The sequence below is a fragment of the Sorex araneus genome, chromosome 5, assembly GCF_027595985.1.
Source record: "Sorex araneus isolate mSorAra2 chromosome 5, mSorAra2.pri, whole genome shotgun sequence".
Taxonomy (NCBI): Eukaryota; Metazoa; Chordata; class Mammalia; order Eulipotyphla; family Soricidae; genus Sorex; species Sorex araneus.
In genome coordinates, this window is record NC_073306.1 from 4,782,050 (window position 1) to 4,797,177 (window position 15,128).

The following is a 15,128-nucleotide window of genomic DNA, read 5'->3' on the forward strand; positions in this document are numbered from 1 at the left end:
GGCTCAAAGCCGTAAGGAGGCCAAAATGGTAGCACGGCGGGGGGGGGGGGGGGCGTGTTTGCCTTGTACTCAGCAGACCCGGGTTCAATCCTCAGCATCCCATATGGTCCCCCAGGCACTGTCAGGAGTAATTCCTGAGTGCAAGAGCCAGGAGTAACCCCTGAGCATCGCTGGGGTGACCCAAAAAGGAAGAGAAACAAAAGCTATAAGGAAACCGACGGTGCCAATGGCCGCAGTGTGACCCGCACGCCCACGCACTGGGTGTGCGGCACGAGGGCTCTGCAGGGCTCACGGCCACCGGGCTCCCTGATCACTCTCGCCACCTGCCACACAGCCGTGAGCCTGGGGACGGGCCGACATACGGACACAGACATGGTGCCCAGCGGGCTCCACACATGGAGAAGCTCTTCCAAGAACAGGAGCCCCACGGCCAGTCTAACCGCTGGCTCCACGGGCCACTGGGGGAGGAGTAAGGTGAAACGCTATGGGGCTGGAGAGACGGGCATTTGCCTCGCCTGTGGCAGACCCGGGTTAAATCCCTGCCACCTCGTAGGTCTCCTGAGCACCACCAGGATTGAACTGTGAGCACTGAGCCAGGAGCAAGCCCTGAGTACTGCCGGGTGTGGCCCAAAAGAGGAGAAATGCTACTACAATGCAAGAGCCAGTCCGTTCCCCACATGCTTCAGGCTCAGCTGCAGACACTGTCACCTCTCCTGCCCCTGTGAAGCCACTGGCCAGGAGTCCAGGAGCTGCCCTGGCCGGAGGGGGGGGACAGAGCTGGAAGGAGTGAGGCTGAGAGGCCGGGGGTGGGGGTGGGGGGGCGAAAGCAACTCAGGCCACTTGCCTGTCTCCCCCCGCCTGACCCCCACGGGGCAGGCTGGCCTCCGGCCGCCCGGGTGAGGCCCCTTCCCTGGGGCCCACAGCTTGGGTGTCACAGCAGACAGAGCAGCAGGGTCCCAAAGGCTCACGCTGGGGACCCCACAAGGCTGACGCTCCAGTTCAGGGGGTGACTTGAGAGCACTGTGGCCATGCACAGGGACGGCTCCTCTGGGTGCTGCTGACTGAGCCCCGCCAGCAGAGTGGAGGAGGACACTCGGCCGCCCAGTGACCTTCCCAGCCAGATGTTTGGCTTTTTGACCCACACTCAGGGTGTATTATTCCCGGCCCAGTGCTCAGGAATCACTGCTGGGGGCTCCGGGGACCGCGTGCACGGCAAGCTCCTCTCCCGCCCTCCTCCTCTCTGGCCGCGGGGTCCGGGTTTTCACAGCTGTGTCCACAGGACACGCCTGCACCAGCCACGCCTCCTCTGTGGAGGGTCTGAGGGCCTAGTCGTTACTGCCTTCGGGCAGGGATCAAGTTCAGGGTGACACGCCACAGCCGAGGGGCTCAAGGGACAGAGCAGGGGCAGTGCGGGGGCAGCTCCTGGCAAGGCGCCCGTCACACGGACATGGGCCTGCAGGTGCCCGGCGAGCACACGGACAGGGGGTCTGCGTGTGGCGTGGCCTGACTGGTGGGCAGGACAGACGCGGCCCAGAGAGGCCGCAGACCCTTCTGATGCCCGACTCCAAAGCCACTGGGGGGGGGCGGGGGGGTCACGGTCAGAGGAGGAAGGAGCCGCGCTGGGCGAGCGCTCAGGGGGCCCCGGGCAGGGCAGGCTGGCGTGAAGAAGCATCTGCGCACGCTCCCCCTCGGGAACCCCGGGGAGGACGGGAGCGTGTGGAGTGTGGGTCCCGTGGCTGCAGGCGCCCGTGCAGCGGGGAGCTGCCTCAGAGACAGCCGCCAGGGCAGGGCAGCATGCGGAGGCCTTGCCTCGACACCCTTGGTCTTCTTTGTTTGCCCTGGGGGCCACACCCAGCGGTGCTCAGGAATCCATCACCCCTGGCGGGCCCGGGGAACCCTGGGGAACGGACTCAGTTCCGGCTGGCCTGCAGCTCCCCGGCTCCGTGACTCGCTTGTTACACCTACACCATCCTGACGTCACCTCTGGTGAAAACCTCCCACCTCAGCCGTATCTGGGATACAGACGCAGAGCAAACGCAGTCCAGAAACTGTCATCTAAACGGAAGTGACCGAGTGAACCACCTCAGAAACCTGCACCTGATCAGAAGAAGAACCCTGCTTCCAGGGCAGAGGGCCAGCGCAGCGGCTAGGGTGCCCGCCGTGCGCGTGCTGGCCGGGGTTCCGGCCCCAGCACCGCAAATGGTCTCTGAGCCCTGCGAGGAACGATCCCTGAGCACAGAGCCAGGGGTGAGGCCTGAGCATCGCCCGGCGGGTCCTGCCTCCCCCATCTGAAATAAAACCATGCTGGAAGAATTCACCTCCTTCAGTCTGCCGCGCTCTCAACTAGCCCCGTCCACTTTCTAGGCGACTGAAGAACTGCAACAGGGCTGGAGCCGCAGGCCAGCGGGTAGGCTGTTGGCATGCGCCTGACCCGGGTTCAACCCCTGGTGCCCCATAAGATCCTGAGCATGCCAGGAGTGATTCCCGAGTGCAGAACCAGGAGTCAGCCTTAGCACCATTGGCTGTGGCCCCCAAACGAACAAACAAAAAAGCGGAACAAGTCCAGGGGGTCGGGAGCCGTGAGGAGGCCGCGTCCCTCTGCTCTCCCAGGTGGGCTCTCCCAGGTGGGCTGTGTCGGCTACACGGAGAAGTAAAGCATTTAGGAAATGAGTGTGGTTAAATGTTACCAAGTGTTACATCTTGTTATCTTTCTTTTTTTTTTTTTTTGCTCTGTCCGGTTTTCTTGGGGCTTGTTCCTGGTCCTGAATTCAGCGGTCATTCTCTTTTTCTTTCTTTTGGCTTTTTGGTCACACCCCGTGATGCTCAGGAGTTACTCCTGGCTCTGCACTCAGGAATTACTCCTGGTGGTGCTTGGGGGACCATATGGGATGCTGGGAATCGAACTGGGGTCGGCCGCGTGCAAGGCAAACACCCTCCCTGCTGTGCTATTGCTCCGGCCCCCTCAGCGGTCACTTCTGGTGATGCTCCTGGGCCCATATGGGATGCGGGGGATGGAACCCGGGTCTGCCACACCCAAGGCAAATGCCCTCCCTCCCCAGCCTTACGAGAAAGCACGGGGCTGAGTGAGGATCTGCCCAGAAGCAGGAAAGCTGCTCTGGAGAGCGCGGCTGACCCTTCCTGGGCGTCTCCTGGCCTGAGACTGGCACTGCCCACAGACGCCCCTCTGGTGAGGGAACGCTCCGCATCAGCACCGTCGGGCAGAGCCGGGAAAGAAGCTAATGGCCCAAATACTCATCAAGCACAGACTCCTCTCCCTGGAGGGGGCTCCCGGAGGCACCATCAGAGAGAAGCCCCCAGTGAGGGCATCATTCATTCTTTCTTTTTGTTTTCTTTTTGGGCCACACCCAGGGATGCACAGGGGTTACTCCTGGCTGGTGCACTCAGGAATTACTCCTGGCGGTGTTCGGGGAACCCTATGGGATGCTCAGAATCGAACCCAGGTCAACCGTGTGCAAGGCAAACGCCCTCCCCGCTGTGCTATCGCTCCAGCCCGTCATTCATTCTTCCTGAGCAGCATCAGCCAATAGAGCTGACGGGAGCCCCCGCTGGGGTGCGGCTCTGAGAGCTTCAGCCCCGGGGCCCGGGCAGACAGCACGTTTGTTTCAGAGAACCTTCCTCCCCCTCAGAGACAGAGGAGCGAAACACCACAGTGACAGACGGCGCCGGGAGCACCGGAGGCGGAGTGCGAGCTGGGGAGAGCCGGGAGGCGGGCAGGGCCGGCCCTGCACACTCACCACTCCCCCAGGGCCTCCAGGCAGCGCATACGGCCCAGCATCAGCTCGGGGTCGGCCTTGTTGGTGTCCATCTTCTTGTCGTAGGCGACCAGGGCGTCCTCCCACTCGTGCAGCTTCTCGTACCAGGTGGCCTGGATCTCCTGCGGGGGGAGGGGGGCTTCGGTGAGGCGCCACGCAGACCCCGGCGGGGCACGCAGCACCCACGGGACACCTGGCTTGGCCAAGGAGCTGCAGGCTGGAGGCTGCTCTGAGGGGCCCGGCCAGTCCCCCGGGAGGCCCTGGGAGCACGGCCAGGCCTCACCCCCTGCCCGGATGTGAGCACGGGACCCCAGAACTCCGCACACGGAGGCGGGCGGGCAGGGGAGGCTGTCCGAGAACGGAGGTACCCGGGGACGGACCAGGGTCGGCCCCTCTCAGGTCAGCGCCCACTCGTGCTCTGCCCTACGGGGCGTCTTTGTTTGGGGTGGGTGGGGGTGGGGGGAGGCGGGCCCAGGAGTTGCTCCTGGTCTGCACTGAAGAATTACTCCTGGCAGGGCTTGGGGGGACCATAGGGATCCCAGGGATTGGACGTGGGTCAGCCGAGCGCAAGGCAGGCGCCCTCCCCTGCCCCTCCCCAGTCCCACGGCGACTCGTTACCACGGAGACAGGCCTGCATCTCCGCTCCCCCTCTGGAAGAAGCCATGTTCCGCTTTGGACACAGCGTCCCCTCTCCCGCCGTGTTTCCCTAAAGGATTCTACCCCACCGGATACATACAACCGGGCCTGAGTAGAACCAGCGCACGCGGGAGCAGTTCCGCTCTCTGAAAGGTCACCTCTGCTCTCAGCGGGCACCTGCGCCCGCTCCCCCTGCTTGGGTTTCGCCAGGCCAAGCCCCCCGCTGCCCCTGCCGTGATTCTGCGGCAGCAACAGCCCCAACCCCCAGGCAGCGTCGAGTGGGGTGGCTGGAGGGCTGGACTCGTCTCTGTGATGGCCAGCTCCGGGAGAGACAGGGTATGGGGACACCGTCACACCGAAGGCGACCCCAGGCGCCCAACAGACTGCCCGCACCAGAGAGGGGGAAGCCATAGGAAGTGACAGTTCGCTTCCCCCGTGAGTCTCTCTGCAGAGAGGGGCTTGGGAGTGACATGACAGTCCCCGTGCGGGGAGCTGCGTACGGGCAAGACGGGGAGGACTCGGGACACTCTGAACCGCCTTAGACTGCAGAGCCACACGCCTCCCGCGAGGCGTCGCACGCCTTCTAGTGAGACCGCTGAGTAAACTGCGGAAAAGCGCGGGCCTGCAGGAGGGAGCAAACCACGGCCCGCTGAACAGGCTCCAGTTCCCTAAACAGGACCCGACCCGCCCGCCGCGGGGCTGGTGACAGTCCTGAGCTGGAGACTGGGGACCTTTCGAGCCGGCACTCGGGCGCTGGCCGCTCGGGGAGCCCTGTTCTCGAGAGCCCCCCCCCCCCGGGTGCCGCACTGGGGACACCGAAGGGAGGGCAGGTGGGGGGGGGGGCTGCAGGGAGGGGCTCTCCGAAGCCTTGCCTCTGTGTGTCGGGGCTGTGGCAGAGCCAGGGCGGGACAGCCGCTCTGTCACCCCCTGCAGAGAAGCTCTCTCCCTGCAGGTGGGGTCCTGTGCGCCGGGGGCGGTAACTATTCCCTCCAGCGTTTTCAGCCCATTCACTCGTCTCGGCACAAATGTCTCTCGAGTGCCCCGGGCCCCTGACCTCCAGGAGGAGTCAAGGCCCCCATCAAACACCCGGACACGGGGCCTCTCAGCTTCCAGGAAGCCAATGCTAAGCTGATGAGGCTGATGCTTCCACATGGCGAGGAAGGGCCCAAGCCCCCTGCCAGGGCCACGGAGAGTAAGGAAAACACTGGAACAACGGAAGGGCAAGGATGGCAGCATCGAAGCAGCCACGTGAGCAGTGACGGGAGGGAAAGAGCCAAGCGCAGGTATCAATCAGCGTGCGTGCACATCCAGACAGAACCGTGGAACTGGGGGACGTGCCGGGGTCAGGCCCGGGGCGGGGCTACCCTCGGCTCCGGTTCAGGGGTCCCCCGGCAGTTCGGAGGGACCCTAGGCAGTGCCAGTACCCGAACCCCTGTACCATTTCTCTGGCACCTCAATCAGAGCATAATAGCCTAAGAGATTGGAAATAGTTTCCTGGGCAGCGGGTACAGCGTGGACGCCGGGCTTGCGGCCACACGGGCTGCCCAGCGGGCAGGAAGGTGGCCTGGCCCAGCTCAGCACCCGGCTTGGCCACAGACGGCCTGAATTCAAGTCCCGCTCTGCCTTTTAGTCACTCTGGTCAAAAATGAAAAAGCCCCTGGAAGACAGCACTCGCTGGAGAGTTCTGGGACCCCGTGTCGAGCCGACTTCAGCGGGGCCCTCAGATGCAGCGGGTGTCCTTTCGCCGGCCACTCCAGGTGAACCCTGGTGTGTTCACAAACTTCCAGGAGAAAAATCCAGGTATGCGGGACCAAGGACTGAAGACACCAGGGCACATGGGGATGGGCCACCCCTTCCCGTCTCCCGCCCCCTCGGGGTCCTGGCTGTCGCACCCACAAGCTGACTCCGGGGCCATTCAAGCACAGCAACAGCCTCCATCCAGAGACCCCCCCAAATGAACCTCAAAGTGGACTAGCTCCCTACAGAGGAGCCCAATCACGTACCATTTTAGAATTCCAGGAGCGCGCAGCCACAATGCCTCTCTTGATATTCATAATAATAACTTATCTAGCATCTATAATTTATCTAGCATCTGCCTGTGACAGGTAGGCCTGAATGGGGGTTGGAAAATTCAAAATAATGACAGTGGGAAGGTGTAATGGTGGTGGGATTAGTGTTGAAATGCTGAGTGTAATCAATTAATGTGAACAACCTTATGAAAATAGAATTTTAAAATTAATAATTATTGGAAATACAGAAATAAATAAGGAACCAATAAAAAATAAAATTAGATTTTAAAAAATGAAAAAGCCTGCTCATCTGTTCATCCCACTGGGACGAAAGTTTCCTCATCTGTAAAATGGGCTAAGGCTGAACCCTGCTTGGCGGGTTCTACGGTAAGACGCTGAGCCGGAGGCTGGAATCAATCAGCACATCAGTGCTTGGCTGAGGGCCAGGCCCGCTCGGAAAGCTGCCTGCACACAGCCTCTCCCGCGTGGTTAGGGCCTGCCTCTCGCTCCATCCTCACTGTGACCCCGTCCTGACCCCCTGACCCCGGGAGGTGGCTCCCTGTGCCAGCCGGGGCGAAGGGCATCCCCGGCCAGCCTCGTCCCGGCGCTCCTCGAGGAACAAGCACTTACCAGCTCTCCGAAGTGCTTCATGGCGTACTCGAGCACGCCGGCGGCTGCCTCGGGCTGCTGGAGCTTATTGTTAATGCTGGAAGACAGAAGGAAGAGGAGGTCACACTCCGCACCCACGGCAGAGGGTCGGAGGAGGGGCGGGGACAGGCCGAGGGACGGGCAGCTGCGTTGGGGGACGGTGTCTTAAGGGCGCAGAGAGGATACCCGCTAGCACTGCCACCCAGCGCCCAGCCTGAGTCACATCTTGGCCCCACACACGAATCTTGAGGAAGGAGCAAGAAGGGTCGGCATGACGCGTCGGCGCTCTGGGCCCTCCGGCCGCTCACAGACTGCTTTTCTGTCTCCTCTCAGGCATTTTAAATCAGAAAGCACACGTCTTTTGCTTTTTCGTTTCTTTTTTTTTTTTTCTTCTCTTTGGGTCACACCCGGCGATGCTCAGGGGTCACTCCTGGCTCTGCACTCAGGAATCACTCCTGGTGGTGCTCAGGGGACCGTATGGGATGCCGGGGACGGATTCGGTTTGGCTGCATGCAACGCAGGCGCCTGCCTTGCCTGCTGTGCTATTTCTCCAGCTCCACAAATCTGTTCGTTAAAGACCAGCAAGCCCAAGGTCTGGGCAAGAGCGCAAAGGCTGGGGAGTAGTTTTGCCGCGGCACTGCGGGGGCTCCTGAGCACAGCGGGGTGTGGTCGGGGATCCTGGAGCCCCAAGTCCTGCGCAGCCGAGCACCCCTAGGAAACGTCCCTCAGCCCTTCACCTACTGGGTCGGGACCCCCCACGCCCCACCTCCCTGCCGCAAACCAGGGACAAATAGAGTAAAACTACAAGCAGGCACGAGGGGAGGTCTGGAAGAGAAAAGCCGTCAGGTTCGAACGCCAGTTCCACAGAAACCTGTGCAGGGGTGCAGGGTAACGCTGGTCTGCCCTTCCTCCCTGGCCGCAGGAGCTGGGGTTTGCTGGTTGCTCCCCCAACCTGCCAACTGCCTTTGCCTCCTGATCGGACTCTGCTGACTTGTAAACACTGTTTTTCTCTTCCCTCAAGTCCTTTGCATGGTTACTTCAGAGCAAGTAACTTTTTGTATAGACACAGGAAGACAGTTAATGCTTTGCTTTTGTAACCTGGGAGTTAACTCCAAATGACATTCACTCCTGGCATCTGTTTTCTCGACTTAAGCCTCAGTGGCCCTAAGTTCGTAGCACCCCAAAAGCAGGGTCCCAACGAGGGACTGGATGGACTCAGGGCAAGCTGTGAGCTACCCTGGCACCAAATGCCAGGCCAAAGTGCCATAGTACTTAACTGTAAGTTAAGAGCACAGCCATGGACAGATTCTGTCATGATCCAAAAAGTAACAACTAGATTTGGAACCTGCTGGGGTTTGGAAAGATTAATCTGACTTGAGCACTGTAGTCTGAGTCTATAGCAAGATGTTCCCAGGAGAGCCACCCTATGAGCTAAATGTATCTCTTACTGTGTCCAAACAAAATAGCTGATATTAAGAGGTGGAATTAAGATGTTAATTAAGCTATTGGACTACGGAGAGGAGAAGGACCCCTAGGTGGTATGTCCCTCCCTTGAGCCTGCTCGGGAAGGGCTTCGGGTCTGTTGATTGTGCTACCCCCCCATGCAGGGAGTCGGAAAGAGACTAGAGAGAGAGGCCAGGGCGGCAAGATGGGGCGTGGAGAGACGAGCACGGGGGACAGAGGAGAAGGACGGCGGGGAAGGATGCAGGAGCAGGCGCCTGGAGGGACGGGCGGGAGACAGGAGGAGACGGGAACGGGGACAGCGAGACCAGAGCGGGGGCTCGGTGAGACAGGACAGGTGCGTGGGGAGAAGGGAATAAACGGCAACTGACCCCCAACCAGCCCGGCCCTCGTCTCTGCCTCCGTCCGCCCCTGGCAACAGCCGTCCTGGGTGGGGCAGCGGCCCGAGACCACTGGGCGCAGGTGTTGAGAGCGATGCCCGGGGACCCCACAGGGGGCAAAAGCAGGGCAACACTCCAGCTGTGAGCGTGAGTGACGGGAGAAAGGAAAGGGAGCAGGAGACGGGCCCAGAGCCGTAGTACAGAGGGTGGGGCGCTGGCTGTGCACACAGACCACCCGGGGTCGACCCCCAACATCCCATACGGTCTCCCGAGCACTGCCAGGAGCGAGCCCAAAGCACAGAGCCAGCAGTAAGGCCCGAGCAGCGCCGGGTGCAGCGCACGGCCCTCACCCCCCTCCCACCAAAACAGAAGGCAGGAGCAGACTTGGAAACGCCGCGTGGGATCCTGAGGGAGGCGGCAAAGGAGGCCAGCGTGTCCCTGACGAGTGGAAACCCAGCCTCCTGCCCTCTCGGCTAGGACGAAGGTTTACGTGGTTTGGGGAAGCTCCAGGATCTGGGTTCAATGTGGTACCGTAGCAAGAGGTTGACACCATCGATACTATTTTTAAAAACTCAACTTCCACCACATTCCTTCTAATAAAACCGCAGGAACATCCCAGAACTATCATTTGTACAAGCAATAAACAAACGCTTCCTGCCTCTAATAAAGCAGCGGAGAGATGTCCCCGGCGCGTGCCCCTGTGAGCCCGTCCTCACCGAGGCCAGGGAAGGGGCAGTCTCTACGCGGTCAGTCCCGGGCTGCTGAGGCCCCCGGGGTCTGAAGCCATCCAGACAGGGGGTTTCCGTTGGAGAGAGGACGGGACGGGTGCGTGAAGACTTGGGTTTCGGTTTGGAGGTCTGACTCCGCTCTTTATCTGCCTGAGCACCAACATCACCTCCTGAGCTTTCGCTTCTTCACCTACAAAATGGGGCCAATGCCACCTTCCTCACAGGACTTTTCAGGGACGGAAATACTGGCCGTGAAACTGCTAGGAAGTCCTCATAAGCCGCCTTCATCAAACTGCATGGCTTCTTTTTGTACAGGCCTGGGCGGGAGACAAGGTGCTTGCCTCCACGCCGCCAACCCAGGTCTGCTCTGTGGGGCTACACACGGTCCCCCAGCTGCCAGGCGCGACCCCTGAGCACAGCCAGAGAGGAAAAAGAGAAGACCAGGGGCCAGAAACATCGTCACACGCTTGCACGCTGAAAAGCATCCTTCTACGGCTGACACGAGCTCGCACCCGGCTTCCGTCAACGCAAGCTCCGAACTCGCCCCGACCTTCCTGATTCGGACAATCCACCCCCGTGCTAACAGGGCTGGTGCCACCTGGACTCCCGCGGTCCCGGGCAGAGAGGGCCGTGCCGTGACAGAGAGCTCACGGACCGGAATGTGGGAGAGCCCCCGCCCGAGATGAGGCAGAGGGAAGACAAAATTCCAGCGTGCCGAGAGCGGGAGGGGAGGCCCAGCGATGGTTGTAACTGAGGGGAGTTCGCTGAAATCCTCCCTTCCCTCCCCCCCGACATTTCACACGGGGTGACCCCAGGGCACTCACATCACCTGCTGTTTGGGCCACACCCGAGAGCTCAGTGGCTACTCCCGACTCCGTCTGGGCACCACTCCCAGAAGTGCTGGGGAACCCTCTGGTGCCAGGGAAGGAACCCAGGGGTCGGGGGTCGTGCAGGCAAGTCCTGTGCCCAACCCTCAGGGCGCTCTCCCCAGGCCACCTCGCAAGGGTATTCCCAGCGTCTCCCGAGTCCTTCCACCACGCCCCCCAGTCCTAACCTCACCCTGTGAGAGAGAGATCCCGGGGGTGCCCCCTGCTATGGCACAGTCCCCTGCCGGCTGAGCTGCCCAGGGGCTCCCTTCGCCCCGGCTATGTCCCCCGGTTGACCTGAGCCCCTGAGGCCCACAGGGCTGGCCCCAGGCGGCCAGGGGCCGTAGCGCCGAGCGGGTGTCAGAGCACCTGCTCTGTGCTGGCGGGCGGCCAGCCCGCGGGCTGTAAGAATGATGCACGGCTGTCACCCGTGGCGGCTCTGGCTGATTTAGGGCACTGTCGGCAGGCACGTCACTCCCTGCGTGTCAGCTAGTTAATTACTTCCAACTTTATCTTTCTTGTCAACACTTCTTGACAAATTGGCCATTATCTTTCTTATTCCACAGCAACGAGCGCTGCTGCTCCTTTCCTGGGGACGCCAAGAGGCTTTTCTCCGTCTTTATGCGTCTTCATATCCAGAACAAAATGAAGGGCGCTGGGAGGCACGGTGAGAGAGAGAGGAGAAGCTGGCGGGGAGGGGGGCGGCGGGGAGGGGGCGGGAGGAGGGTGGGGAGGAGGGCGGCAGAGGGAAGCCAAGGTGAACCCTCTGATTCAGAGCAGACGGGGGATATTTTGGGTAAAATCTGGATTCTTTGGCTTCTCAAAAATAGACGGACTCAGTCCATTATGTGGAACTGAGAAACGAGAACCAAGTGAGCTGGCACCGGACGAGGCGGCAGCAAACCTAATTGTGGAAGCAGATGTGACGGGTCCCCGCCCCGGCCGGGAGCAGCTGCACCGCAGCGCCACCCTGGAGCCCAGAGAAGGAAGCGTCTGCCGGTGGGAAGGGCCGGGCCGGACCCACAGCCAGGGCGGCGTGGAAAGACCGGCAGAGCCACGGGGGATGGCTTCCCCACCCCGAACAGAATGTGCCAGGAGTGTCCACGGCACGGAAGCCGGCACCGACGGAGTCCATGGCTCGAAGGTGAAGCCCACTTGCTCCCCCATACCCCCCCCCCCCAGTTTAACACACAAATTCGGGATCTGTCTACACAGCGCAGAGTTCCAGAGCACTGCGACAGTTTAATTCCCGTGCGACACAGAAGTCATCAATTAGGTCGCTGGGGGAGTAACCGGAGGGGTGAGCACGCGCCCTCCGCCCAGCAGCCCGCCCCCCTGCACCGCACACCTCATGGGGGGGGGGGAGCGTGCCTCAGAGTCCCACGGGGAAGGGAAGCGGCTCCCGACGTGCCCCACGGCCTTCCCAAGGCCAGACGCTTCCCACCCAACTACAGCAGCCCTGTCCCGTCCCCTCACACGCCTGCGGCCACACTCAGAGACCCCCGTCCCCCCGGCCAGCTTCGGGAGCTCCTGGGCCCCACCCGGGGCCGGCAGCGCTCTGCAGAGATGCCTTTCCTGGAGGTTTAAGATGTTCCCTGAGGGCCACGCAGCTGTCCTGCCCTCAGTGTGAGCTGCCGCCCCAGGAAGGCCAACGGACCGGTCGAGGCAGGTGGGCGTAACCAGCTACGCCACCTACAGAATCTTCTAGAACACACTCAAAAGGGGCAAACTCTACCCCCACACAGACCCTGTGGGCCTCCCGTGATCTCACATGTAAGGGCGGGTAAGGGGCAGGTTTCTAGGGACATCAGTGATGAATGACAGTTTTACTATCATACAAAGCAATTAAATAATAACAATGTTTCCTCGAGTTATCGATTAAAAAGAGAATGAACGGAATGATCTCGACCCTTCCAGCTCACACATGGCCTTGACGGCTCGGACAGAAGAAAACAGAACTTAGGGGCAGGAGAGAACACGATGCCAGCATGCAACCCTCAGCCTCACGGGACCCTGGCGGAGACCCCGGGAGAGACTCGGGCCTCCACTGCTCCCGGGGAAGCAGACGGCCGGGAACTCTCAGCCGGCAAGTTCCACCGGCCTCCTCCGGCTCGGGCTGCGGGCGGGGCTCTAGATGCTAAAGGCACCGACGTCAATAAACAGAGTCAAGGCCTTTGCTTTCAGAGCCTACAGGTCAGTGGAAACACAAAAACAACACTAGGGAGAAAATTAAGCCCCTGAACAAAGAATCACATGGGGAACTTATTGCAGAGAAGGGTCTTTGGGTGAAGTGATAACCACCTGCTCCGCGGCAAGCTCTCTCTCCCTCTCTCTCTCTCTCTCTCTCTCTCTCTCTTTCTCTCCCTCCCTCTCTCCCTCTCTCTCTTTCTCTCTCTCTCCCTCTCTCTCTCCCTCTCCTTCTCTCTTTCTCTCTCCCTCCCCCCTCTCTCTCTCCCTCTCTCTCTCTTTCTCTCTCCCTCCCTCTCTCCCTCTCTCTCTCTCCCTCTCTCTCCTTCTCTCTTTCTCTCTCCCTCCCCCCCCTCTCTCCCCGTCCCTCTCCCTCACCCCCCTCTCTCTCATTCCCTGCTCCCCCCCCCCCCCCCGCACTGTTTCTAAGTGCGCTTCCCAGCTAAAACACAGCATGTCCTTAGTGCCAAGTACACACCGAGTCGCTACATCGCCACACCCACAGCCCCCGGCGCCCCCCGTGCCCCCTCCCCACCTCACGCCCGGAACCAGGGCTGCCTGACTCCCAACAGAACTGGTCTGTTTGTGCGCAGGTCCGAGAGACGGGCCCTGCCTGCAGGGCTGGGGCTTTACGTGCTTTTGGGTGGCGACCAGAGTCCGTGCCATGACTCTGAGCACTGTGCAGGCCTCGCTGCGTGAGCGCTTGCACGTCTGTTGTAATATACTCAAAAGTGAAATCGTTGCTTTACAAGACGGGCTACAAACTGTTCTGAGAGGTTTCCACAAATCAGCACACCCCCGAGCAGGGTCTGGGAATCCCCTCGGTCCCCACCCTGCAGTGCTGGGACCGCGCGAGGCCGGGGCCCTTTACCCTCCAGACCTCACGGCTCTGATGTTGGCGGGCCGGCGTCTGCTCAGAACGCCCTCTCCGGCTCCGGGTTTTGTTCTGCTCCTAACCCAGGTGCCCTTTCCGCGGGAGGCCTTCCTGAACCCAGCTGGGCCAACCAGCCTCGCGGTGCCCGGGGGCCAGCCTGTCACACGGCCCCAGAGGGAGGCTGTCTCGCCGGGAGACCGTGAGGCTGGACCAGCACTTTCCCCGTCTAAGGGAATCTCCAAACTTCCGAGAGTGCGGCTTCCCTGCAGGTCCCGGCATTTGGGGCCACACCCGGCAGTGCTCAGGGGAACTCCTGGCTCTGACTCAGGACTCTCTCCTGGTGGGGCTCCGAGGGGCCACCCGGGGTGCTGGCGCCTGTCTCTGGATCGCCTGCCCGCTGCGACCCTCCGGCGCACGGCGCTATCCATCAGCCACAGGCCCTACGGGGAGGCCGAGCCGGGGAACAGGGCCCAGGTGAGCGCGCAGGCGACCCCTCAACCTAGGAGCCGCCAAACCCAGGGCTCTCTGCAGCCCGAGGCGTGGACACCGTGTTCGTACTCGCAGGCTGTTGAGGCCGCAGCGGGAGGGACCACGAGGGCGGGGAAGCACCAAGGCAAAGGCAGCGGCTTGTCAGCCTCATCGTGGCTGCACGAGTGGCAGCTCTCCCGCATTAGAGCAAAAAGCGGGAAAAAATAGCAGAGGTTAAGGCGTTTGGCTGCACGTGGCCGACTGCTCTGCCCCCAGCGCCACACGGTCCCCGAGGGACTGACGGGGCAGTCTGACCAGCACCCTGACCAGCACCCCCCTCGGACCCTCACATCGAACAGCAGGGTCAGCTGGCCACGCGCTGCTGGGACGGGTCTCCCTCAGAAAAAGAAAAGAAAAACAAAAGGGCAAGCGGGAGAAACGACCAGCTGCCCGGCACCGCGCCGGGACGGCGGGCGGGGAGGAGGAGGCAGGGCTGGTGTGACGGGCTCGGGTTCCGGCGGAGACAGAAATAGGAGCAAGTGACAGGTCGGGGACGCAGCAGCTATTTATAGGCAGCCCGGCCGTGACTCATCACCCGCCTTCTAGAAGTGAAGGCCCCGCGCGGGGCAGACACCCGCCCTGACAGGCAGGGGCCCAGGGGCATGCGGGGGGTCTCCCTCCCTCCCTCCCCACCGGAAAGCAGCAGGATTCACACTCAGAGGCAGGACGGGGCTCCACACTGGGAAAGGGCCACCCCGGCTGCGACCCGGAGCTGGAGACACTCGCAGGGTCAGGCCTTGACGGGCCTTCCTGCGGCCACGGGAGCAGCAACCCTAGTTTGAATCCTGGACACCACCAGGGGCCACTGCCCGCGCCTGGGCACCGAGCCAGGAACCCGAGCGAAGATGGATTTGGCTCAACAACATCCCCCTCACAAAGGAAAGAAAGAACAGAGAGCTTGGGTGGGGGGGGAGGCAGGAAGGTCACTGGGCTCCACACAGCCCTGCACGGTCCCTGGAGCACTGAGCCAGGAGCAGCCCCGGAGTACCACAAGTGGCTGTGTGTGCAAGGGGCCGGGACAGCCCCTTCCCCAGGCAC

At 61.7% G+C, this 15,128-nt stretch overlaps 2 protein-coding genes across 2 annotated transcripts in view; one reads left to right on the top strand and one right to left on the bottom strand.

Moving 5' to 3' along the window:
• The window catches only part of MTOR (mechanistic target of rapamycin kinase), a 113,482-nt gene that overhangs the window by 34,102 nt on the left and 64,252 nt on the right, over positions 1–15,128 (bottom strand). The window contains exons 29-30 of the mRNA XM_055138868.1: positions 7,049–7,124; positions 3,756–3,895 (exon numbers count right to left, since the gene is read on the bottom strand). Coding sequence (XP_054994843.1) covers positions 3,756–3,895; positions 7,049–7,124 — 216 coding nt within the window. The remainder of the gene's footprint in view (positions 1–3,755; positions 3,896–7,048; positions 7,125–15,128) is intronic.
• On the top strand, positions 11,010–12,803 carry LOC129404888 (uncharacterized). Its single transcript, XM_055138873.1, has 3 exons — positions 11,010–11,168; positions 11,332–11,645; positions 12,419–12,803. The coding sequence occupies exons 1-3, from the start codon at positions 11,123–11,125 to the stop codon at positions 12,740–12,742; spliced, it is 684 nt and encodes a 227-aa protein (XP_054994848.1). The 5' UTR covers positions 11,010–11,122; the 3' UTR covers positions 12,743–12,803.